Source organism: Fonsecaea monophora, assembly GCF_001642475.1.
Source record: "Fonsecaea monophora strain CBS 269.37 chromosome Unknown Scaff24, whole genome shotgun sequence".
Lineage (NCBI taxonomy): Eukaryota > Fungi > Ascomycota > Eurotiomycetes > Chaetothyriales > Herpotrichiellaceae > Fonsecaea > Fonsecaea monophora.
The window spans coordinates 250,729-276,057 of NW_019173955.1; the positions used below are offsets into that span (position 1 = coordinate 250,729).

General features: G+C 52.3%; 9 protein-coding genes across 9 annotated transcripts; 4 read left to right on the forward strand and 5 right to left on the reverse strand.

The window, feature by feature from the left end:
- Positions 1-940: 940 nt before the first annotated feature.
- On the reverse strand, positions 941-2,948 carry AYO21_04378 (ATP synthase subunit alpha, mitochondrial; the record flags this gene model as incomplete). Its single annotated transcript, XM_022654351.1, has 5 exons — positions 941-1,648; positions 1,731-1,802; positions 1,853-2,320; positions 2,373-2,720; positions 2,877-2,948. 5 exons carry the CDS (start codon positions 2,946-2,948, stop codon positions 941-943), a joined length of 1,668 nt encoding a protein of 555 aa, XP_022513388.1.
- A 450-nt stretch (positions 2,949-3,398) lies between these two features.
- AYO21_04379 (hypothetical protein) lies at positions 3,399-5,567 on the forward strand (the record flags this gene model as incomplete). The annotated part of the gene is made up of 1 exon (XM_022654352.1): positions 3,399-5,567. One exon carries the CDS (start codon positions 3,399-3,401, stop codon positions 5,565-5,567), a length of 2,169 nt encoding a protein of 722 aa, XP_022513389.1.
- A 525-nt stretch (positions 5,568-6,092) lies between these two features.
- On the reverse strand, positions 6,093-7,998 carry AYO21_04380 (hypothetical protein; the record flags this gene model as incomplete). The annotated part of the gene is made up of 4 exons (XM_022654353.1): positions 6,093-7,232; positions 7,311-7,543; positions 7,600-7,844; positions 7,952-7,998. The coding sequence occupies 4 exons, from the start codon at positions 7,996-7,998 to the stop codon at positions 6,093-6,095; spliced, it is 1,665 nt and encodes a 554-aa protein (XP_022513390.1).
- An 811-nt stretch (positions 7,999-8,809) lies between these two features.
- AYO21_04381 (hypothetical protein) lies at positions 8,810-10,144 on the forward strand (the record flags this gene model as incomplete). Its single annotated transcript, XM_022654354.1, has 3 exons — positions 8,810-8,961; positions 9,019-9,659; positions 9,714-10,144. 3 exons carry the CDS (start codon positions 8,810-8,812, stop codon positions 10,142-10,144), a joined length of 1,224 nt encoding a protein of 407 aa, XP_022513391.1.
- A 901-nt stretch (positions 10,145-11,045) lies between these two features.
- Positions 11,046-12,044, forward strand: AYO21_04382 (hypothetical protein; the record flags this gene model as incomplete). Its single annotated transcript, XM_022654355.1, has 3 exons — positions 11,046-11,113; positions 11,170-11,664; positions 11,717-12,044. The coding sequence occupies 3 exons, from the start codon at positions 11,046-11,048 to the stop codon at positions 12,042-12,044; spliced, it is 891 nt and encodes a 296-aa protein (XP_022513392.1).
- Positions 12,045-12,448: 404 nt separating this feature from the next.
- AYO21_04383 (hypothetical protein) lies at positions 12,449-14,608 on the reverse strand (the record flags this gene model as incomplete). The annotated part of the gene is made up of 2 exons (XM_022654356.1): positions 12,449-14,059; positions 14,351-14,608. The coding sequence occupies 2 exons, from the start codon at positions 14,606-14,608 to the stop codon at positions 12,449-12,451; spliced, it is 1,869 nt and encodes a 622-aa protein (XP_022513393.1).
- Positions 14,609-15,718: 1,110 nt separating this feature from the next.
- Positions 15,719-16,519, forward strand: AYO21_04384 (hypothetical protein; the record flags this gene model as incomplete). The annotated part of the gene is made up of 1 exon (XM_022654357.1): positions 15,719-16,519. One exon carries the CDS (start codon positions 15,719-15,721, stop codon positions 16,517-16,519), a length of 801 nt encoding a protein of 266 aa, XP_022513394.1.
- A 689-nt stretch (positions 16,520-17,208) lies between these two features.
- AYO21_04385 (hypothetical protein) lies at positions 17,209-18,168 on the reverse strand (the record flags this gene model as incomplete). Its single annotated transcript, XM_022654358.1, has 3 exons — positions 17,209-17,706; positions 17,764-17,841; positions 17,905-18,168. The coding sequence occupies 3 exons, from the start codon at positions 18,166-18,168 to the stop codon at positions 17,209-17,211; spliced, it is 840 nt and encodes a 279-aa protein (XP_022513395.1).
- Positions 18,169-18,719: 551 nt separating this feature from the next.
- AYO21_04386 (hypothetical protein) lies at positions 18,720-24,917 on the reverse strand (the record flags this gene model as incomplete). The annotated part of the gene is made up of 3 exons (XM_022654359.1): positions 18,720-20,444; positions 20,514-20,612; positions 20,691-24,917. 3 exons carry the CDS (start codon positions 24,915-24,917, stop codon positions 18,720-18,722), a joined length of 6,051 nt encoding a protein of 2,016 aa, XP_022513396.1.
- Positions 24,918-25,329: the final 412 nt, after the last annotated feature.

A 25,329-nucleotide genomic window follows, 5' to 3' on the forward strand; every position in this document is an offset into this window, starting at 1 on the left:
GGTCCTGGGACTTGTACCTGCACGGAGTCCCATGGATGTTGATTCGTTTGTTTACTCGAATCGAGGACAAGTACATGCATGAAGTATTTAGATAGCCCTCCTGTCCCTGATGCGCAAGAGAAAATGTTCTACGTGGCGTGGAGGACGGAGGTACGTATCTCGTCCCGAGGTATGGACTTACCTACCTACCTATTACCTACTACCTACTACCTATGTAGGTGTATCCTGCAACACCGCAGACAGGACCTTTTTAGTCGATGCCCGCCCTCTCCAGAAGCCTACTTCCAGTACATACCTGCTGTAAGTTGCTCCACAGTACCTCGGACTCGGTACTCACATTCTTGTATCACTTTTTTGCCGGATAACAAACAAACGAACAAACACGTTTGCTTTCAGCTTGAGCGGTCCTGTACGAGGTATGTAATCTGCAAACAGGTGCGTCGATGAGTAAAGGAGTAACCCAACTGGCAGTCGTGGGTTATGACAGCGCCACAGCACCACAGCACCACAACGTCACTATAGCAAGTGCTAAAAGCCGTGCTATGCTAGTGACGTCCTCCTGCTGCACAAGATGAGGGCATAGGAAGATCTCGTATGCAAATCCTCAAGCATCTACCCGTGCTCATGAAGCTGTGGTAGAGGCAGGAAGATTGTGTTGCGCATTTATTGAGGAATCTGAGCACTGTCATCGTCTGCGACAACCTAAAGCACAAATGGAATTGATTGAGGACTGTTATGTATCTAATTACAATGAGACACTTTCCCTCTTTGACTGGCAACTGCAAAGACTTGCAATCCACCTTTTTCGTGTCTCAACTCGAGCGGTGTCGTCCAGTTTTGACCAAGCCAGAACATTGTACAAGCATTTCAAACTTCTTCACCACACCTCTTGCAAAATGTCAGCTATCGGGCTGTATACCGAACTGTAGAGAGAATTTACCTATGAGAAATTCTTGGTAAAGTTGACAATCACCTCCTTCAATTGTTGCTCGAGATCCTTGCTCAATTGACCCTCCTTGTCGATCTTAGCAAGAATTTCGGGGTGGTCGCTCTTCAAGTGTGCGAGGAAGTCAGCTTCCCATTGCAAGATCTTGCCGACGGGGACGGAGTCCAGGTGACCGTTGACACCAGCATAGATGAGGGGAACCATTTCGTTGACAGCCATGGGGCTATATTGCTTCTGCTTCAAGAGCTCCGTCAGACGTTCACCACGGCTCAGAGTTTGCTTGGTTGCGGCATCAAGATCGGAACCGAATTGTGCGAATGCAGCCACTTCTCGGTATTGGGCCAAGAAGAGTTTCAAGGAACCGGCAACTTGTTTCATGGCCTTCAACTGCGCAGCAGAGCCCACACGTGACACAGACAGACCGACGTTGATCGCAGGTCGGACACCCTTGTAGAACAGCTCGGCCTCCAAGAAAATCTGGCCATCGGTGATCGAAATAACGTTGGTAGGAATGTAGGCAGACACATCACCACCCTGGGTCTCAATGACGGGGAGAGCAGTCAGAGAGCCACCACCGTGCTTGTCGTTCATCTTGGCAGCTCGTTCCAGAAGTCGGGAGTGGAGGTAGAACACATCACCAGGATAGGCCTCACGCCCAGGAGGTCGGCGGAGCAGCAGAGACATTTGACGATACGCAACGGCCTGTTTGCTGGTCAGCTTATCATATTCATGTCGCTGACAAAGTGGCTCCAACACCAAAAGTGAAAGAAAAGGGGATCTTTACCTGCTTGCTGAGATCGTCTAGGATCAAGAGAGCATGCATTCCGTTGTCCCTAAAGTATTCTCCGATTGCAGTCTGGGGTGATGGAGTTAGTAGAAGTCTATAAAATCGACATAAGAACTTACACCAGTGAAAGGAGCAATGTATTGCAGAGGGGCTGCCTCGGAGGCGGTGGCAGCGACAACAATAGAGTACTTCATGGCGTCGTTTTCTTCGAGGGTCTTGACAAGTTGGGCAACAGTAGATCGTTTCTGACCAACAGCGACGTAAACGCAGTAAAGTTTCTTGGTCTCGTCATTGCCGTTGTTCCATCTCTTCTGGTTCAACATGGCGTCGAGAGCAACGGCAGTTTTTCCGGTTTGACGATCGCCAATAATCAATTCACGCTGACCACGTCCAATAGGCACCATTGCGTCGATAGATTTGAGACCGGTCTGGACGGGCTGGTTGACGGATCGTCGAGGAAGAATACCAGGAGCCTTCAATTGAGCACGACGTCTCTCAGCAGCTTGGATGGGGCCTTTGCCATCGATGGGTTGGCCGAGAGCGTCAACAACACGACCAAGCAAAGCCGGACCGACAGGGACATCGACCTGGAAGCTGTTAGCTGATCAAGTTCCACCCAGCTATTTCACCTCTCCTCACAATCTGGCCAGTTCGCTTGACGGTTTCTCCTTCTTTGACAAGACGATCCGAACCGAAAAGCACGACACCGACTTGACCGGCTTCCAAGTTCATGCACATTCCCTTGACACCAGAGGCAAACTCGACCAACTCCTCGGCCTGGACATTGCTCATGCCATGGACACGGGCAATACCGTCACCGACGGACAGGACGCGACCGGTCTCGGCAAGGCCAGCTTCCTCTTGCACACCACGGATTCTTTGCTCGAGGATGGAGGAAACTTCGGTGGGAGATGCTTTGGCATCAGCAGCGTATGATCGGACTTGTTTTGAGGCAGCATTGAGAGGTGCAGGGGTGACGACACGGGACTGCGAAGATTTTCATTAGCTCGGAATCCAACCACGAGGCGTTGATAGAGCTTCAGTTGTATGTTTTGAGCTCAAGTCTGCCTCGGAGGTCTCATTGGCGCTGATTTTGGTGATTCTGAAGCTTTTACTGCTGGTTGAAGGGGGTTTCAAGCTTACTGCAGCTATTCTGCCCGATGCAGATAGGGCACCAGCAATGCGGCCAGACTGGCGCAAGACGCTCCTCGACATCATCTTGCCGACCCGTGAAGCTGATATGAGGAACTTCCTAGGAGGAAAAGGTGTATTGAGATAGGTCGGAGGGAGTGGAGAGGAGAATTTTGATGTGAAGTCGAGGACACCAGCTAGTAGTTTGTAAGGGGAGCTTCAATCGAAATAATCCCGGGTGTCGCAGGAGGGCAGACCCGACTTGGTGAGGCACCTTTGCCGAGGAGGCCATCTTGGCGATTATCTTCACGTGACTAGCCCGTTTCATACGAGTACGACGACTCCAACGCCACAAGACGCCGCCTCCTCAGGCTTAGGGCCAGCTGCGGACGAACTGAAGATTCAGGAGACCAGGAGGTTCAGGCCGCGTTTCCTTCAACTGTGCATTCACGTGGAAACTACTTTTTGGACTCGGACATGATGGAAAATCCACTATGTGTCTCTCTGCGACAATAGTCTCGATCAAAAACCGCCATGTCTTCTCCGATCTCCCAGAAACTTTCCCATCCTCCCACCTCCAAAGCCAACGCGGCCTCTCCCAAAGTGACCTCGGAGGATGTCGAACTGGGTCCTGTCCAAAATGGCCAGGCGGTGCCCAGTATACCTTTGGAAGAGGATATCATGCAATGCGCCCGAATAGGTGCCCTCGAACACATCCAGAAAATGGTGGAATCTGGCAAACACGACGCCAACTATAAGGACGATGAGGGAATCACTCCGCTGCATTGGGCTGCTATTAACAATCAATATGCTGTATGCAAATACCTCATCGAGCAGGGTGCCGATGTGAACGCAAAAGGAGGAGAATCCAATGCCACCGCCATTATGTGGGCCTCGCAGAGGTGTCACTTTTATATCGTCAACCTTCTGTTGCAGAACGGTGCTGATCCTCTTCTGACCGACGGTCAGGGTTACAACATTCTCCACCTGGCAACAATTGATGGAAATGCGCTGCTATTGATTCTTCTTCTGCAACAAAATATCCCCGTCGATATTCCCGACCCTCAAGGCCATACTTCTCTGATGTGGGCAGGATATAAAGGCTGGCCAGCCTGCGTGGATCTTCTCCTCAAATGGGGAGCCAACGTCAATGCTACAGACGACAATGGATATACACCCTTACATTGGGCTTTGGTAAAAGGCTCCAAAGCCTGCTTGGACAAACTCATCGAGTACGGTGCGGACAGATTCGCAAAGACCAACGAAGGCAAGACGCCACTTATCTGTGCCGAGGAAATGAACACGAAACGAGTATACCAACGCTCATTATCTGACCACGGATATGACCTTTCTGGCAACGTCAAGACGCTCCCACTGAAACTCCACACCGTGGTCAGAGATCGCTCGAAAATGTCGAAATTTTTCTTCTTGTATCCTTTTTTGATCATCATGGTCGGCCTGTACATTATCAGTCACCTCAGCGTCTACATTGGAGTTCCGTTGTTTTTGGTTGTTTGCCTGGGAATGCAGTATGCTGCGCAACGAATTGCAATGATCGGACCTCTAGAATTTCGAGCCATCCACAAAACACCCTATCTGGCTGGCATATTCGCGGGAACGCTCTTTTGGGTGGGAGTCAGTTACGTTATGTCGGTACTCCCGGTTACATTCTCAACGAATCCGCTCACATCCATCTGCTTCGTCATCTTATACGCCGCTACAGCGTACTTCTACTTCCTCTCAATGATTGAAGATCCTGGGTGGATACCAAAGCTATCTTCACGAAATCAACAACGTGCGGCGATTGACGAGCTATTTTCCCTGTGGAAATTTGACGAAGACAACTTCTGCGTACAGTGTATGATCCGAAAACCCCTGCGCTCAAAACACTGTCGCCGGTGTAACCGATGCGTTGCAAAACAAGACCATCACTGTCCGTGGATTGACAATTGCGTGGGGAACAACAACATCCGTCATTTTTACATTTACATCCTCTGCATGGCTATTGGGATCATCCTCTACATCCGCCTCGTCCTCTCTTACCTTACCCTCCTCCCACCACCTGCCGACGACGATCTCGCCAAATGCCATGTTCTCTCTCCTTCGTTATGTACCTTCGTCCTGCGGGACCCCTGGACCGTGGCACTCACATTCTGGACTTGTCTCCAGCTTGTTTGGGTAGTCATGCTGATCGTGGTTCAAACGATCCAGATCTCGAAGAATCAAACCACGTATGAAAATATGAAGCGTCACGACAAAGTACACGACCACCATCGACCCATACTCCCGACTCACAATCACCCCATCACCCAAGGCGCATCTGCAGCCGCAACTTCTCTGAACGACACGGCTGCCGCATCGTCCCGCCTTCAGCCGACTCCTCGCCGACCCGACGGCTGTTTCACACGGTGGACAAAGATCCTCGGCCTCGATGCGTTCATGGTGACTGCGAGCGACGCATCTCACGGCCATTTGCAATCTCGCAACTCCAACCCCTTCAGCCGCGGCATCGTGGGTAACTGTCAAGACTTCTGGTGTGATCCGGCCCCCGTGTTCGGCAAGAGGAAGAACGGAGTCGGCTATCTGGGCGGAGAGGTGGTAGACTATGCACACATGTACGAGGTGCCCTTGAAGCTGAGGACCAGAAGGGGCGGGGGCATGCGATATGAAAGTGTTGCCGGGGAGGATGCGGACGAGATATGATTCCTGCCTGCTACGGTAGAGCAGGTCGAGAACTTACTTACTTGGCCCTACCAGCCTCATTTTCTTCTCGGGGCAGGCGATCGCCGACACCTTGACGACACTAGCCCCGAGACAGGCACTGCGGACACCGACCTCTCTTGGGGGATACATGTCCAGCTCTGCTCTGCCTTGGAGGAGCCAGTTGCAGTTTGGATGTTTCTATGTAGATGTAGATTACGCACAAATGCCCTGAAACGGATTTACTCATGTCCCTCCTTCCCACCATTCTGGATGGGTTCTTTTTATTTCTACCTTTCAAGTATTGCACTCTGCTTTGTCAATGCTTTTTTGAGACCAGATTCACCATAGACACCGTCCCAGTCTAGTTCGTCAATGGTCGTAATGCAATGTTTGTGCGACATGGTATGAAATGCAGCGCTAGCCCGATTGTGGTAGATTGCACGTTGGAAAGACACACGTCTTTCCAACGTGCGGTCTATGAATGCACTGGTTGCAGGATGGAGTTTTGAGTGTGTCTCATAAACTTCACACCCTCCTCCTTCGTCTTGTAACCCGGACGGGCAGACCGCCTTCCATAGGGAGGGTCAAGGAGTTGGCGCTGCGTCGCTCGCCCGAGGACGAGTCCATGTTCAAGCCGTCGTTGACCTCCTCAAAGTCCCACTCACGCAGCATCCGCATCAGCGTCCACGCACCCATTAGCTCAGCCATCTTCTTGCCCAGGCAACTGCGTGGGCCGCCATTGAAGACAGGGAACTCGCCGGCCGAGTATTTGGAGCCGGTGAACCTGAGGCTCGGCTTGTGGGCTGCGGTATTAACATGGGTGTCGGTATCGGTTTCGGAATCCGCGTGCGAAGCAGGACTCGACACTTCTAACCAGCGCTCTGGGCGGAATGACTGGGCATCCTCGCCGAATGTTGAAAAAGAGCGGTTGAGCGCCCAGATGCACCATACCACAACGGCTCCTGCGGGTAAGGAGGTACCATCGGGGAGTGTGACGGGTTGGGTTGTTTGCTTTATCTCAAAGGGGACGGGAGGGTACAGGCGGAGGGATTCGTAGAAGACCGCCATAGTATAGGGGAGATTGGTAGGTTGGAGGTCAGACACATCGATGTTAACATCTTCTTCAGCGCTATCAGAATTCGTCGTAGCAGAACTGTTGAAAGACTGCTTATCCGAGGGCTTGACGTCGAATTTCAGGTCAATTTCTTCTCTCACCCGTTTTAGTGCCTCAGGGTGCCTCAGTAATGCATAGAACGTCCATGTCAGGCTCTGAGCCGTGGTATCTCGACCGGCAGACAGGAAATTTAGGGCGGCATCGGCGACAATTTTCGGATTTCCCAATGCTTCTATCAGTGAATCAATCAACGTTCCGAATCCTAACCCAGATCCTTCGTTTTTTTCGGGTTGTTGACGCTGTTGCATGAGCTCAGTCTCCTCCTCGTTGGTGTTGGTGATGAGACTCTCAAACGCTTCTCGAGCACGGCGTTTCCGCGCTTCGGACACAATTTGACGTCCAAAGCGTTTTACTTCACGAAGAGATGCGCGGAAGGAAGAACCCGTGAAGAACTCGGTGATACTGTAGAGAGGGTTTTGAAAGCGGAGGCCAATTTGGGAGGAGGCGTGGTCGAAGGCTTTGCTGAATGGAGAGGTGGCATCGATTTCCATCTGAGTTTCGGGTATCGTTTGTTAGAATCAGCTACCATGTCTCATTCACAGCACCCACGGCAGGCTGACAGTTCTTACATCGTACGCCATGTGTCCCACCACTGTGGTTGTGAGATCATGGAAAATCTTCTGCAGGTCGACCACAGATCGATCCTCGGCAGCTCGAGAAAGGCTGGCCCTTGTGGACTCGTGATAAATCTCTGGAAGGACCTCTTCGATCATAATGTCCAGATTTGTACCACTGAAAAACTTCAACCCGGCTTTCCGTTGGGCGCGCCACAACTCGCCCGATGCATTGATGATGCCGTAGCCTTACTCGTTTTACGTTAGACATGGCTCGGTCCATGTTCAGTGCGCAGTGACATACCAAAGAGATCCCAAGATCGGTCTCGAAAGAACTCGCCCTTGGTGATGGCTGCCTCATTTTTGAGTACATACTCCAGAACTTCAGGGCTGTTGATTACGACGCCAGGAGGTAGCGAAGGAACGGAAATCTCGAATGTCTCCTGGCCAAACTTCTGCTGGCACTTCACGAACCAGTCGAAGAGAACATGGCGTGGTTTGAGGAACTGGATGGCGTTGCCGAGGAGCGGCAAGGAGTCTGGCGCATGTCTATGTGATATTGGTTAGCAGACATCATTGATGCTACTGAGTGGAAAACTTGCCTCAAGACTTGACCATGGCAATGTATTCTGGTCTTTCGCGCCCAAGCATAGTACAAGGTGAAGCCCAGCAAGAGTGCGATGGAGGTGGTGAACCAGATCATCGCTGATTTGTCGGCAGTAAATCCCATCCGGGGAGGCACATGAACGGCCGTAAAGTAACGACCGTTTTACCTACCACTCAAGCCTTTAGGTCATTCTTATGGCCAGTGCTGAGGTGGCGAGCCTAGTGAGGCTGTCGATGTGGGCCATGACGCGGAAGATATGGCTGAGATGGAGGGGGGTTCGATGGCGATGGTGGCAGTAGTGATGATGGTAGTGGTGGTGGTAATGATAATAGCTGATGTGCATGAAGGACGCAGGCTGCTCAAGCGGGAGCCACTCGGAAGTGCAATGTTCCTGACTCTGACCCTCGTAACCCTCGCATCCTCGCCCATGACTATTTTCTGCAACACGCACATTGGCACATTTGGCACCTCAGATCCTGATTAGATCGCCCCAGTCGCATCATGCGGTTACCATCTCCTCGGCCCTTGATTCGCGGGTTCCTTCCATGGACGACTCCCGACGCACACGAGCACCGACCCTGAGATACTAGTACGGGGCATTCTGGGGGGCACTTGTCCAACTTCTTACATGGCACTTCTGCGAGCATTTACCGCTCACATACTTGTAGGTCAAATCTACACACACCCTCTCCCCCACCAGTATTTACCAAAGTCACTTAATCGACGGCAGAGACTCGTGCTCTCTCTTTTTCCACTGTCGCTCATTTCGCATCTCTCGGTGAACTCTCTCTAGAGTTTCTTGTCTCAGCTGTGTTTCATCCATGCAATAATATCCCAACGTCATCACTCACCAAAAATTGTTGGGGCTCGTATTCTTTGCGACAAAACCACCAACACCACCGCCGCCATGTCGCCCTCAGCAATCCACACAAAGGTCACCCCGCCATACCAAAGGCCCAATCTCTATATCCATGGCATTGGGGTTGAATACCCTCCTTATGAAATCAAGCCAGAACATCTAGCGACTCTTGCACGACGCTTTTATCCCAGTACCCCAGCGTAAGCCTCCGTCCCTAGATTCTCGAGGGTTGAGCCTCATTGACGCAATTCGTTTAGACTCGAAAAGGTGCTGAAGATCAATGAGTATACTGGGATTGACTCTCGTTCTGCGATTGGCAATATTGATCATCCCATAGCGAATGCGCCTGAACCCCCAACAATAGCAGAGTTGTGCGATCTCTTCCTCGACCATGGTGTGAAGCTGTCAATAGAAGCTTGTCGCAAGGCCCTCAAGCAATGGGGAGGGGATCTTTCTGAAATCACCCACGTAGTTGCGACCACCTGCACCAACTCGGCGAATCCAGGCTATGACCATTATGTCATCAAGGGACTCGGGCTCAATCCAAGCATAGAAAAGGTCCTTTTGCACGGAGTGGGTTGCTCTGGCGGTCTCGGAGCGTTACGAACGGCCGCCAACATCGCGCTTGGTTCCAGCTTCCGACGAAAGCCTGCGCGCATCCTGGTGTTCGCCTGCGAGATCTCAAGCACCCTGGTTAGATCTGAGCTGGACTCAATCCACAAGAACCAGGAGGTCAGAATAGGCGTCACCTTGTTCAGTGACTGTGCCTCAGCGGTGGTCCTCGGTAATGGTTTCAGTGATCGCTATGACGAGGAACCAATCCTGGAGCTCTTAGGCTGGGACCACAAGATTATTGAAGACACCGAAAAGGATTTGGGCTTCGATGTTGACCCTGTTGGTAAGCAAAAGAAGACTCTATCTCCAAGAATGCAGCTGCTGACTCTGGTACTAGGGTGGAAGGTGGTCTTGACACAGCGAGTTCCCAAATTAGCGTCAGCTGCGGTTCCTGGCATGTTTGAGGACTTGGTAGGGTCAATACCAGAGCTCGTCGATCTGGGGAAATTCAAGGCTTCTGATTATGACTGGGCGCTTCATCCTGGTGGCTCCACAATCATCACCGGGGTAGAACGAACAATGAACCTGAAACCCGAGCTTCTTCGTGCAAGCTATGAGGTTTACATTACTCACGGCAATAGTTCCAGCGCCACCATCTTCAGCGTCATGAATCGGCTGCTGGAGGGTGAAACGACAGACCACATCGTGGCTTGTGCCTTTGGCCCAGGAATTGCTGTCGAGATGATGATGCTCAAAAGAAGCAATCAAGGATCAGACCCAGGATCCGACAGCCCAACAGAGACTTTGGTTGCCGAGGACGTGGACTGAGGGTGCGGGATTGAAGGCGTGGGTGTGGTTAGATGCTCTAAGTTTGATTTTCCTTGTATAGGGCGCACCAGGCGTCACGGAGTAGAGCAACAAAGCAGATGACATGTACAACCAGGTAGAGAAACGCCTCGGAGATGATGATTGGCTTTTGCAACTGTGCCTGTGTGACCAACCTGTTTACAGACCGGATCGAAGGGGCAACATGGTAGATTGCGAGCGCTCCGGCGACTTTGCAAGAGGTATCATCTAGTGGCTTGTTGACGAATACCATCGCCACCAGAACAGAGGCCAATATAAGGGCGGCGTATTGCCGTATAACAGCATGTGCATGAGGCGTGTGCACTCCCAGTTGGCGAGATGGGAAGAGGTAGAACGAGAGGCATGCAGGGATTTCAATGACCACGTGGACGAGAAATCCGAGATGCGACGGTGGCGATGGCAACATTCTGATGAACTAGGAGAGGCTAGAGATGGTGGATGAAGGTGATGACCAGGACCGAATGAGGCACTGAGGAGGCAGGAGGGAGTATTTGACAGGATGATAGAAAGCAGATAAGTTTACGATGGCCAGATGCGTTCCGTACCAAGTTTAGCAATGATCCACCGCCACTGGCGTTGAAAGGTTATTGAAGCTGATCGCTGTTTCGCCCAGTTCCCGTGCGACACAAGATACGTGGATACACAGAATACGAGGCACACGCGTATGTACATGACGTCGTTCGAGGCTGAAACTCACTAACTGCAACTGCGAAATATTATGATTATTACGACTCAAAACGCCTCCCGCCCCCCACAAGGTCGAAGCGCACCTGAAATGTACGGGCACATTGGACTTATATTTACCAGTCCGGCAGTGTTATGGACTGTCAGAATAGACCCTTGAGAGGTGTGCCGCATCTCAATGACTCCCACTAGCCAGACTGTCTGGCTTCGCAGGAGGCATTTCTTCGAAGTCAACGACCAGCCATGGTAATGTCGATTTTGCTATTCTCATTGATGGGGACAGGTGCTAAAAGACACTGCAGGTTCCCACAAACCCTCAGAGAAAAGGTGCAAGACTATTTGACCCTTGGTTGGGTCAATAGACTGCCCATCATCCAGTCCACCTCCCCGGCTGAACTCGTCTCTCGCGTGCTCTCCAGCGTCCTTGGTCCTCGACTTGCACAGTATGTCTACGTCGACTTCGCGTCCGGTGCGGGTGGTCCGACACCATACATCGAGAACCATCTGAACAGCGAGCTTCGTGCCACAAAAAAGGAAGAGGTCAAATTTGTCCTCACCGACATCAGCCCCCACGTCAGTGCTTGGGAGGCGGCTGCGAAGAAGAGCAAGAACATCAGTTACATTGCCCAGAGTGTCGATGCCACGAATGCTCCAACCCAGGAAGATCTGCTCAAGGACGTTCCCGACACCAAAGGAAAGAAGGTCATGCGCCTTTTCAGTCTGGCATTCCACCACTTTGACGACGACCTTGCCGCCAAAATTCTCAAGAACACTGTAGAGACGTCGGATGGGTTCTGGTGAGTGGCTCTCTATGTTTGCTCCGGGCCGTATTGAGTGACTGTTGTCCAGCATCTTCGAGCTCCAATCTCGCCATCTCAGTTCCTTCATCCTTGTCAGCCTCCTCTGGCCGCTCGCTATGCTGATCGCGCCAATCTATTTCCTTCGCTCGCCGGGGCATTTGTTCTTCACTTACCTCGTTCCCATTGTTCCTTTTATTTGGGTCTGGGATGGCTACATTTCGTGCCTAAGGACAAGAACGCCCGAGGAAGTCGAGGCTCTCCTCCACCGGCATGTAGGGAGTGAAAAGCTGGTAAACTGGAAGTTCAAGAGTGGTCAAGCTTGTCATACCTGGCCTATCGGTTATCTCAATTGGATTATCTGCTACAAAGAAGATTGAGGGTCCTGTGAAAAGATCTTGCTGACCAGGCGGCGTCACCTGCATTTGGCTGCTGATGTGGCATCTTTTCTCAGCAAAACCATACTCTTCACTAGCAAAGATCAAAATTACGAAATCATGAACCATTCTCAAATTGCTTTATATGCACGACCTCTGACGCTCACACGTTCAAGCTTCTCGTTCAAGCCTCAGAGCTCTTGTGCGCTGAGGAACGTCTATATCGCACAGATGTGTCAGCATACCTCTTCCACCTCGCGATAAAAGGACGATACTTTCCAAAATAAAAAAAAAAAAAATCAAATATCGTCAATTTTTCGAATCTGGTACAGAAGCATTGGAGAGTATTTTTTGGGTCCCCAACAAAGGAAAACTATGGCCCCGATAGAAGGAAACTCGCTAGATGTTCACAATTTGCTTTCGCTTCCACCGCCATGCTTCTCCTTGGTCTCCAGCCACCCAAAGCTCGCGGCGCTGTTTAGGCCGGGGTCAATGATGACGTTCAAGATACAGACTTTCTCACGTTCCAGGAAAGCCAGCCTGGTCGCCTCGGCCAACTGGTCTTCGGTGCGCACAAGCCAGCCTCTCCCACCGACCATGTCGGCCAGACACTCATACCGCGTCTGGTACAGGAGGGAGGTACTCCGCAGACCCTTCGTGCGAGGCGGCGCGTTGGTGGCGATCCTCGTATCGTCCTGCGCGGTCTGCACCTGCATTTCCTTCCAGCTGGCCTCGTCGGGCGCGTCGCCCTTGTATATGCCGCTGTTGTTCATGAGGATGATCAGGACGTCCATCTTGTGCCGGGCCATGGTCTCGATCTCCATGCCGGAAAACCCAAACGCCGAGTCTCCCTCGAGCGCGACAATCTTCTTGCTGCCCCGGCGCGGGATGTTGTGCGCGGCCCACGCGGCGATTGCGTACCCCAGCCCGACGCCCATGGTCGCGTATGTGCCGGCGTCGAGACGCTGGCGGGGATGTTCGAGGGGGAACGCACTGCGCGAGATGTCCATGGTGTTGGCTCCCTCGGAGACGTACACGATGCCGCCGTCCTGGGGTGGGGAGAGGGCGTGGAGCTGAGCCTTGATGATGTGGTAGGCACGCTCGTACGTCAGTAGAGCATTGGGCTTGGTAGGTGTTGTCGACAGACGATCCCACTTTTGTTCATTCTTCGCGGCCGCGGCCGAGAGGAGAGAGAAGTATGACGGCTGCGGCGACGACGATGACGAGCGAAAGGTGTCACTCGGAAACGCCTTCCACTCCCTTCCCAGTTCGTGCCGGAGTTGCTCCACGACGAATCCAATGTCCCCGAAAATGCTGAGCGACGGCTCGCCGAGGCTGTTGGCCCGGCCCAGCTCCTCGGGCGAGATGTCGACCTGGATGATCTTGACGTCTCGGCGGTACTTGGGGGCCTCTCCGAAATGGAGGATCCAGTTCAGCCGGGCGCCCAGGAGGAGGATGACGTCGGCGTGCTTGAGCGCGGCCGAGCGGGCGGACGACGTGTTCAGGGGGTGCGAGTCCGGGACGATACCTTTGCCCATGGGCGTCGGGAGGAAGGGTAAGTGGTGGGTCGAGACGAGGCTGCGAATCGAGTTCTCGGCCCGGGCGTATGCTGCGCCTTTTCCCACGATTACGAGCGGCGCGGCCGCCGATTTGAGGAGGTTCGCTGCCGCGATGACGAGGGCCGGGTCCGCGGCCGGTTTGGGGGGAGACAGGACTTTGATGGGTGGGTGTACGTCTGAGGCCTTTGCCGGGGTGGTCGTAGGTTCCATGATCAGCTCCGTGGGTAGGTCGACAAACGACGGGCCCGGCCGACCGTACCAGGCGGTGCGGTAGGCGTTGCGGATCGCGGCGACGATGGTGGCCGGGTCTCTCGCCGTGGGGCGGATGGCTCTCTTGGTGTGCGGCGTCAGGAGGGCGATGGCGTCCATTTCTTGGAAACCGCCCTTGGTGGCCAGGCTGGACTCGGAGGAGCCGCCGAGGACGAGCAGGGGGAATGCATTGGCGGAGGCGTTGCCGATCTGTTATGGGGGTCAAAGAATGCAGTGGTTAGCAAGAGGAGAGAAAAATCATTCGAACTAGAAGAAGGGAAAGGCACAGAAAAAACGGCACGACCAAGGATGAATCATATAGGTAGATGAGAGAGAGAGAGGGAGACAAGTGTCAGAGAAAGAGAGAGAGGCAAGGAGGGAGAGAAATATAGATTTCTGCTCTTCTCTTCTTGCTCTATTCTCCTCTCCTCACTCCTTACTTTCTCCCTCCCCGCCCCTCTATGTATGTGCTCAAAGAGAATAGAGAGAGAGACGACTCACCCCAGCCATACCATGCAATATCCCCGGCCCGCCCGTCAACAGACACACGGCCGGCTTGCCCGTGAGGTATCCGTACGCGGAGGCGGCGTAGCTGCAAGCCTGCTCGTTGCGGTACCCGACGACGCGGATGCCCAGGTCGATGGCCTCCTCGGCGATGTCGGCCACGGGGATGCCGACCAACGTGTGCAGCACCGTGACACCCAGGTCGTGAAGGGCCTGGGCGATGACTTTGGCGCCGGTGGGTGAGGATGAGTCCATTGTCGCGAGGGAGTGGATTGGAAGATTGGAGGTAAATAAGTAGGGCAGGAAGGGAGGTCTGGGAGCAAGATCACATCTGGCTGGACCCTGAGAACATATCCCAAGGTTTCTCAAAAGGTCAAAAAATATTAGATAGAAGACCGAGAAGACAGAATAAAAAAGTATCAAGTATCAACTGTCCTGGTTCCTTGCTTTGGATATAGTTGATATACTCGGTGCGTTTGCTCGAGTCGTTGAGAAAGCGGAGAAGTATCTAAGTGTCTGTCTATTCGGTAACTAATAGAGTAAGATCCTTGTACAAGTATGGATGGACGTCAGGACCAAGTGCCAGGGTGCCAGGGTGTCAGGGTCTATCGCAAGAACAATCAGAGGGACCCGAGGTAACGACATGACTACACAATTAACCATGCAAGTGATCAGGAGATTTCGAGACACTGTAAAAGTATCTCGGCAATGAATGAGATGAGTCGTCATGGTATACCTCTAGATAAACTCTGTCCAAAAATCATGACCTGACACCTTTGACCACGACACTCGACGTGCTCTTGCTGGAAATACTCAACATCCTCCACAGTATACTTGTTATGGCCATGACAGCCTCGTCGATGCCCCCTCGCAACACCCGCTGCATTTGTTACGACTTGCCAGACGCGGGGGAACCGAGGTCGATCGATCCCTGGAGAAAGACAGACAGACAGACGAGGTTCTGACTTGCGCCCGCACCCCCCCGACTTCGGAAGAGACCCCCCGCAGTGACTGGCCAACCAACCAACCAACCACTACGCACGCATCAGGTTGTCATTGATTTCCCCAGGCAGGGCTCAATGCGCTCGCTTCCTTTGTTGGGGTAAGGGATAAGCTTGATGCTAATATTTCAAAAGTACTACTACTGTACCTGCCCATAGGGAGAAAAGAGTTGCCAGAAATGTCATAAGCTTGACCATTTCATTTTGCTGTCAAACAGGGCGAGGGGGATATACACCAAGAGCAACAAGTGCGACTTTCGTGAGAGATTTTCCATTTCCTCCCAGTTCGCTCGCTCGCTCGCTCGCTCGCCGGGCTTCATCTTTTTCTTTGAAGGGATACATCGTCCAAACCCGTGGGACTGCAATGGCCAGCGCCGTGTCCTCCCTGCACGCCGGGTCAGGCAACGAACGCTTCAACGCCGAAGCCGCCTCTTGGGACCGCAACCCGTTTGTCCATACGGCCAGCAAACACGCGGCCGAGGCCATCATACCCCGGTTCCCGGCGCTGAAGAACCCCCCCGGACCCAACGGCCTGGATGTCCTGGAGATCGGGTGCGGCACGGGCCTGCTCTCGTTCCTGCTGGCGCCGTACGCGAAGCGGCTGGTCGCGGTCGACGCCGCCGAGGGCATGATTGACGTCCTCAAGAAGAAACTACAGGACGACACATCCACCGCTCCTCCGCCGCGGCGGAACATCGTCCCCGTGGCGGTCCTGCTGGAGGACCCGGAGGACAAACACCTCCCACCCGCGGATGAAAACGACCCAAACGGCAAGAGACTCAAGTTCGACCTGATCACGTCGCACCTGGTCCTGCACCACATCCCGGACCTGAAGGCCGTGCTGACGACCATGCTCGGCTGCCTCAAGGACGGGGGCAGCCTGGCCCTCACAGATTTCGAGGACACGGGACCCGAGTCGAAGCGGTTCCACCCGCGCTCGCGGATGGGCGGCGTCGAACGACACGGCATCCACCGCGAGACCATGCAGGCCCTGTTGAACGAGGTCGGGTTCGTCAATGTCCGCGTGGAAACCGCCTGGACCATGGACAAGTACGTCGAGAAGTTTGAGGGCGAATTCGGCGACGCCCGCAGGGCCGAGGGCCAGGGCGAGATTCAGAGGTTTCCCTTTGTCTTGTGTATTGGTGAGAGAAAGTTCTGTCAGTGAGTGAGCAAGCTAGGTATCTATCTTGGGTTGGAAATTCCTACGAAGCTTTGACACCCCCCTCTCCGTCAATAGACTCAATAGACTCCTAAGTTGTGAGGGCATTGGTAGATAGGGACGGGAACCATTCCGGACTCTTCTACATGTGCTTCACCACCCTTGGACTTTGGTTGAGGTTCACACACTGGAAAGCCGACTACTGCCAGTTCATGGAGCATGGCTGTCAAGAAGAGGCGAATAGAGCGGAAAACCGCTGCTGTGTCGTGCTGTATCAACTACTGGGTCTGGAATCTTTGAAAGTCAACAGGCATAGAAACAATTGACCGATCATATTTGATAATGAATGGAACCGTGCATGTCCAACCTACAACAAGACCGGCTCATACTAATGGACACAAGCTCCCAATTTCCTCCAGGTGCTTGCTTGTTTGTCTCATCTTTCTCCCTCCCCAATGTTTCCATTTCAGCAGATGCTGCAGAGACCTACCAATGCGGTTGAAAAGTCCACAACTCACATCTCGGCCGTCCTCTGCTTTTCACTCATAGCCAATGCCCATCACACTGCCCAGCAACCACGCCCGAGTGATTGTGTAACAATTGCCTGTCACTATTTTGTGAGAGGCAGTAGAGAGCTACCAGCAGTCTGACCAAACCATAGACACCACCGCTATTCCAACCGCTTCGAGGGCCGTTTAGACCTCAAGCAGGGCTGCCTTCTCCTCGACAATGCCGTCCTCGACTTTCGCAGCCTGCAACTTCAACGCCTGTCTGCGAGCAAGTCTCTTTTCCATACGGAATTGCATAACCGTTCCCAAGAGGATACCAAAGTTGATCTGCACGGGCAGCACGATCAAAAGGTACTCAACATTCTTCACTCGTGCGAGGTCCAATTTGTCAAGTGTCTGCAACGCGCCATGACCCAAGCTCGTACTAATGGCAATCCCAAGAAGCATAAAGGCACGAACGAACCAGTTTTTGCGTGTATTTTTGGGGAATCGGGTGGAACCGCGGGTGCGAGAGTCGACATAGATGAAGGTATGCGTCAAGTAGTAGACATATGTGACGAGAGAGACGCCGATGGAGATAGGAAGAAGGATCATGTTGAGCTTCTTAAGCAGGCAGATGATTCTCGTCGCAATCGATGGTTTGGAGGGGTCGTCAGAATCAGGAAGGGTTTTGGGGACCCACCACTGTGAGTACAAGAGTCAATAACGAAGAGTCAAGTGAAGGGGGATGTAGCGACTCACATCGAAAAGCGGCATCCAGATGACCATGAAGATACAGACATACAACCAACTGACGAAATATCCAACCGTGTAGGCAATCTGATCGAGACATTGTGTCAGCATCTATGACCATATCCCATGAGTTACAAAGGCAAAACATACACCATAGTCGTCCTCTGCGGGGGCTGGATAATCATGTTTGCCAGCATACACGATCTGTAGTGGCCCAACCCGGAGGGCTTCCATAAGAGCCATGAGCAGGACGACGCAGCGGATCTGCTTCCTCATCATGCGGAGATTGAATCTGCGGATCTTCTTCCAGTCCTCGACATCGGCCGTAGTGCTGGGAGAGGGGAGGGCATTGGAGACAACGGTGTCGTCAGCTGCCCGGGAGGAGCAGCGACGAGAAGACCATGGGCAGGGCATGGTGATGCTCAATTGACGACGGTGGGAGTCAAGCTGCATCGGCCAGGAAGAGACGTCGACCTGGAAAGAATGAGGCAAGTGTTTGCAAACAATGAAGGGGTGGGAAGAAGTCTGAACGAAAGAAGGGAAGAAGATGAAGAACAATCAACTTGGGCTGAGGTGCAGGGAGTTGGGAGGCTGTGAAATGGCTGTTGCCTTTTGTTACGCAGATGACGGAGGTCCAAGTCCAACCAACTTGGGGGCTGCACCAGCGGGCGTCGGCTCCATATGAGCTCCGTCGGCCCTAAAATTCCTACGAGTAACAGTGCGTAATCGATAATGTATAGTGGCCGCCTATTGGACAACCATTGGCCTAAGGAGCCCGGAGCGCCTCAGAGGTTTCGACTAGTCCAATTATAATTTAGGGGGCACGGCTGCCATCAGCCTCGTACCTCATGCGCTGTATCCCACATGCATCTCGTGTCTCAGCCTTATTCACAAACAGTCGATATATGCCAGCACAAGCGCCAGAATACCCGTACAGCCACGCCGATCTCCCCCTGTTTCCTCCCCTAACCCAAAAAGACGGGTATCCCATACATGACAGGCGCAGCCCCATTGAGATACTTCAGTAAACACGCATCGCGGGCGTGTGCTACAGCCTCATCAAGAGATTTCTTGCCAGACTTCTGCCTGCCACTCTGGTGCCTTGCTGCGTTTTCTTTGCCAGCTTTCGGATTCCTGCCCTTGTTGAGGGTCGGCACGGCTGAGTTGGCATCGGCGTCGATCAATCCCCAATCCGCCATCAGTTCCATGGCGAAACGGTCAATGTCCCGATCGGTAACATCCCACAGCGTTCCCACCACTGCCGGGCTGCCTGCACTCAGATAACTCAAAGGCATCCCATGAGGCTCGTATACTCCACATTCAGTCATTTTGGCACTGCTGCAACCCATCAGCAACGTCACCGCACACTTGTCCATCTTACGGATTGTGCGAGGTCTGATGTATTGCCCACCGCCTCCGTGACCAAAGTAGAGCATGAGCGAGCTATCTCTCAGAGCCGTCTCGAACTCATTTCCCTCAGGATGCCGATTCACAATGGCTCGGTAGTTAGACAGCTGATTCTCGAAAATCTGGCCAAAGGTTTCTTGAGTGGCCACTAGGTCAGAAGACGGATTGAGGATATATGCACCATCCGTTCTCGGGATCATGTAACCTTTGAGGTCGTGCCGTTGATCTTCAATAGCTTTCAACTTTTCCCAGACGGACGCTATGGAGGGCATCCTGGAAACACCTTGATTCTTCAAGCACGACAACGACTCCCAGGGGAATGCCTGCAACTCTTTGTCCAGGACAAGAATCACATGGCCCCGCTTGTCTCGCGATGCTGATTGATGATCGTGGTAAGAATGTAGTGCGTCCAGTACTTCCACCAACATGGCGTCAAAATCGATCTCGTCATATGCGTTGCGCTCACCGTTGAATTGCAAGATATCAATAACAAAATACAGTAGGTCGGTGACTGCATCCTCCAACTCCACTTCTCGAGGATGTCCGAGCGCCACAAAGAGCTCCAGCACATGGTCATGGAGTTCAACCACGTGTTCGCACGACTTTGACGATTTCTGCCTCGAGGGAAGGTGTCGATGCAATGTTGAAGTGAGACATCGTCCGAATTTTCTGAGTTCACCTTCTTCGATATGGCCTGCGGAGAGTAGACCTCGAAATCCGCCGAACCAAATGTTCTCGATATTCTCAAGAAGAGTAGCAAGCTGACGATCCAAGGCTTGACGCTCAACATACCACTCCTTTCTGACAGACTTATCGACCGAAGAGCCCCTCGCATCGTGGGCACTAGCATTTGCCTTCATGATGATCTCTTGAATCTCTGCTTTGGCACTTTTCAGGTCAAGTTCCTCGCTGTCTCCTTCTGATGGATCTGGCCGTGCTAGGGGAATTCTGACAACAAACGGCGACCTCTGGTACGCTAACTGCGCGACAAAAAGCTCATTTCTGTCCTCATTGAGTCCGAGGGATATGACCGACCATGATGCTGGCAGGAGGCTTGTGTCATAATCCAGCAGTTTATCTGACATCAGACATATATGGCTGTTGTCACTGTTGTGTGTGCTGGGCCAACTTTCCGTGCTCATCTTCTTGGCTGCACTGAGCTCACCTAAAGTCACAAAGCGTTCACGCGTCAGAGCGACATCAAGTGGAGTTGTCATATTCAACACGACATTCGAAGAAGAGCTGACCAACGGTTGGTTCAGAGCCGATGACAGCAGACTGATCTGGATAAGCAGTTTGTGGCATGTGTGAACAATGTCGCAAGGTACTCGATTTTGCTTCTTGTTGCTTACTTCCCAGAGGATGTCGTAGGCCTGAAGCAACAGGGCCGTTCCGTCCTTGAATGTCTTTGCCGCCTGTTTTTGCCTTGACCTCTTCTTTTGGTCCTGGTCCTTTTCACCAAAAGTCCGAGAGGCTCCACCTTGTATCAATGAAACCCTGCCACTTTTTCTCGCTGATCGATACCTTACTGGAATGGCAACGGCTGTTTCGGCCAGCACATTATGTATGGAATCTTCCGAGAAACTTCTGAGCGCAGAGTGGACCAAGCTGAGAGCAATTGATGTGGTTTTACGGCAATCGTCGTCTTTGTCACACAGCGAGCTGGTGTCGAAGCGATCCGCTGGGTTTGCGCATCCAAGGAATATCTGAAGTCTAGATTCCAGAAATGAGATTCTCGCATTGAAGCCGCTCAGATCCAAAGTGGATTTGGAAGCTGGCGGGCACTTTTTGGGTGGACGTTTGATTTGATCAATTCCTTTCTGTCCTTTGACGCCGCGCTTTCTTCCGGTTGGCTTTGCTGAAGCGCAGACGGATCTGTCCTTTAGAGGCTCGCTCACAGCCAGCTCCACGGACGGGGAATCCTTGTCAACTGGGAGCTGCTTAGCCTCGATCAAGCACCGAGAGGCCGCTGAACCGTCCCCAAGGACTAGACACGTTTCAACTTGGTTAAGGGCCACATGACCCCGTATCCAGCTCGCATGATAATCCCTGGCGATCTGTGGCAGCTCCTGAAGGCTATTTTGTGCTTTCTCGACCTGGCCAGCTCGTGCATGAAGAAGACCCAGCTCACTCAGTGCAATAATCGTATGGATAGAATGCCCCCATTTTTGGGCAATCTTCAGCGTCTGCTCATAAAACATAACGGCATCTTGATAAACCCCGCAATGTGCATTTAAAAATGCCATGTAGCTGAACACTGAGCAGCACAATGAGACCTCAGACCCAAGAACGACTGCGCTCGACGTCAATCGTACCGAAGGTGGGGAGGATAAGTCAAGCCTAGAGAGTTCGAAGGAGACGCAGTGTAATTCATGATCTAACGATCCATTCGAATGCGCAGGAGGTGCGGAAGCACAGACCCTTTCGATTGAAGACCAGATAGTGGCTGAGATTTTGGCCGATTGTCGTGCGAGAACGATGGCGTCCGCAAGCTGACTTGACTCAAAAGCCAGCCGCGATGCCAAATGAGCAGCTCTGCACCACATAATCTGTTCTCGCAACCTGGCCTTGGTTGACTTGGAGTTTCCTGGCCTTTCCCGAGCCTGCCATGCATTCCGAGCAATTACCAGCCACTTGTTGCTTGCATCAAGATCTTCCGCATACAGATGATGTTCCGAGTAGGTGAGTGCCAGTTCGGTTTCGAACAATGGGTCGTTCTCTTCCTGAGGGGCATTCTCGATCGTGGCGAAAGCCTTCTGGGCAGACTGAGGATCCTTGAGCAAGTCGTGGAATTGACCTTTGCGGAGGAGGATCCTCTTGTATGATATCTCTTGAATGGGAACTCCAAGTTCCACCAAATGTTGCAAAGCTTCCAGGGCCATCAGGCTAACATCATAATTTCCGAGAATTGCCGCGTATTCCACAGAGAGCAGAAGCGGTGCGATATATGCTCCTACATCAAGACATTTCACATGTGTCTCTTGGTGAGTCTTGCAGGTCCGAACGATCTCGCACAGTTGTTTTACCCCTTGCGACACCGTTTGGTTGGAAAGCACTCCGGTCAAAAACCCGTATTGGAGGGAGAGGAGCGAACGAAGTTCTGGCTCATATCTCGACAGGAAGACATTTTCAGCCGCAAGGTCAGCATCGAGTATTCTGCAAATGACAGAGGAGTTGATGGCAGTGGCCGAAACTGGCACTTTCTTCTTCAAAGCGAGCTGCAATAGCTGATTGATGACCCTCATGCTATACACCAGATATACCGGTTGTGGCAACAGTGACAGCAGGGTGTTCGCCATTGTCGCACATAGATCGACTCTGTGATCATTCATGCCTAGGTCGACCATTGCGAGTAACTGTTTCTCAAGCAGCACCGCACGGTGTAATGAAGGTAATGACGGGTCGTCATAAAAGCTCTCACTCTCGCTCTCGCTCTCGCTTATCGGCGTATGGTCAAGGATTGCTTTAGAATAGGTGGTTAGAACTCTTCCCAAGGCTTTGCATCCTAAATCTGAATGTGACCACGCCCGGTGAAAGGACACGGACAGAAGCAGATCCGCAACATCACCGAGGACGCCGTCCTTAATGCTGATTTCGATGGCGGTACGAAGGGCGGTTTCGGCCGTTCGAAAGTCACGCTCTTCCAAGTAGCAAGCTGCCAGCCTTTCATATTTGAGTGCGACATGCGCTACCTTTTGATCGGCCAGGGGCAAGTCCAACAGACCGAGGAGTGACATGCCCAGAATCCTCGACTGTTCCAACGGGGTTTTGCTCTCTTTGACGGCTTCCAAGTACCGTGCCCAAAACAACTGAGATATCCGTACTCTAAGCTGGTTTAGCGACGTCTCTAGTCTACACTGCGTCATCAAGGCAGCGCACTCGACTTGAAGAGTCTGGACTGCCGCTGAGCAGTCTTCGAGAGCCTCTGAAGCCGCCGCTACCAGATCTGCGTCTTGCGTAATAGCAAATTGTTCGGCGGACAAGACGGCATCGATAGTCTTCAGTAAGGTAGTTAGAAAGGCTTTGCGCTTCTCGACGCTCGAATTTTCTGAAGACAATATCAGAATTGAACGGATGTGGCGGCGTAAGAAGTTGAAGGAACAATAGGTAAAGCGGATTAGAGTTGTCTGAAAGTCTATCAAGGGCCCATTTGCTTCCATATGAGGTCGTGTCTTGTCAAACGAAATGAGTTCGGCGGCGGCTTTGCGGAGCTGGGCCAACAGCAGTAGGAATTTGTCAAGGTCAGCTGGAGGTAGCTCTCTTGGTTCCGCAAGAGCACTCCCCATGCTCTTTAATGACTCCAGTGTCTTTGTTGACCTACTTGAAGCTCGTAGGCGTGATAATGTGATTTGACACCGCAATATCAGATGCGAAGCGCCGCTTGTTTGCCGAAGGCGCTCTTCCACCAAAGCAATGAGCTGAGGATATTCGTCTGGATCTCGAATGACTTGTAACAGAGTGCCAATCATGTCTGGGGGTGTGTTAAACTCGCATTTGAATGGCCTTGTGAGCTTCTGAATCGAACCAAGTGCCTGAAACGTGTAAGCTGTCGACGCTTTTAGGTCCTTGGTGGTTGCAAATAGCTGCTTGATCGCTCTGTGAAGCGGGTGCCATACTTCTGTCGGCGGGCTGGGTAAGTGACCAGAGTGAACCCACGATTCGAACTTGATACGTAACGACAAGCAAAACAGTTTGAAAAGATCCAGGGGTGACGAATTCTCTCCTTTTGAGCTCGTAGCAAGAGCGTACAGCTTAGACAATGCAAGAGATATGGTGCGAAGCTGTAAGCCAGACTGTTCTGATGTCAGGAGTTTGTTTTCCAGTGCTCTTGACGTAACCCAGGCTGGACTCCCAATAGCGTCCGGCTGAAGTGACTTAAGAAGCTCGGAGTCGATGCATTTGGGCCCAACCAGTAGAGCAAGGCGCAGAGCCTGACTCTGCAACGATGCTGTGAATCGGAACCTTCGATCTTCATCTGCAGCATCTGGTCGCCCTAGCAGAAGCTTCGCGATATTTGATTGAGATGAAGATTTCTTTCTGACCTCATCTCCCCAGTATCTTTCGTGGATATCGCAGAGCTGGCGTTGTGCTTGCTTGATGAGATTCAACGAGATGCTTCTGTCTAGCAGGATCAGTGCGGCGTTCTCCAGCTCCGCGTTGTTGCCTGCGGTGGACACTACATCTTTGTGATCAGATCGTCTCAAAAACAGCAATGCGGAGTAGGAAAGATCTGCCAGTAAGCCCGAGTCCGTTGGGGCGTTGCAGATGGTGCTCTTCTTGGAGTCGAGGGCGGGCTTTCTGCGTTCCTTATTCGGTGACCGTTCTTGAAGTGGTCCATTATTGGGGTTGACAGACGATTCAGTTTTGGTTGCTGGAGCTTCTCTAAGAGCTTTGGCTGCCTCTCCAAGACACTTCAATGTGGAATTGAATGTGTCAGTAGCAATCTTTCGTCGCTCAGTCTCCGACAGACGCGGTATCTTCTCGTCATTGGTCTCATGAATCTGGATTACTGCGCCTGGCTTTTGTCTGTTTCTAGTTGCGTGTCTGATGGGTGGCCGACTTATGCTGGAGCCTTTTACTTGTCTAGCCTTTTTGGTTGAAGCACAAGCGGCTTTAGATTCGCATTCGTCGAAGGAAGCAAGGCCGAGAACAGCTCGCAAAAACCTCAAGGTTCGTGGTGTGGGCGCTGATAGGTTGAGGTGCGTGCGAACCCAGTCAGATGGTGCAGAAGCGACGGGATCCTGAAGAGGTGTCATTGTATAGGGATGGCGACTAAGAGCATAACGCACCGTTTTACCGGTCTGATTATTGCTTGGTTTTGGATTATGATTAATGTCTGGTGTTGGTGGTTGAAAGCGCGCGGTGGCCCATTTTGGCCATAAAATAAACAAGGGACTGTCGCCGCCGCTTAGACCCGGCGTTAACACTGGCGAGGCCTCGGCGCTAACCAACTTGGCGGCAAAAGCGTTGTGAAAACTGCTCGCAGCCTTTGGGACTCACCCAAGCCCCGCCGCTTTTATAACTGCGCATCTTGCTCAATAATGACCTGCCATCATTGGTCGAAAACTCGCGAGTCGGCCACTGGAGCACGTGATGAATTTCCTCCAACATCCGTTCGATGAAATCCACACATCCATTCACTTCCTAGTCACCTGATGCTACACACCA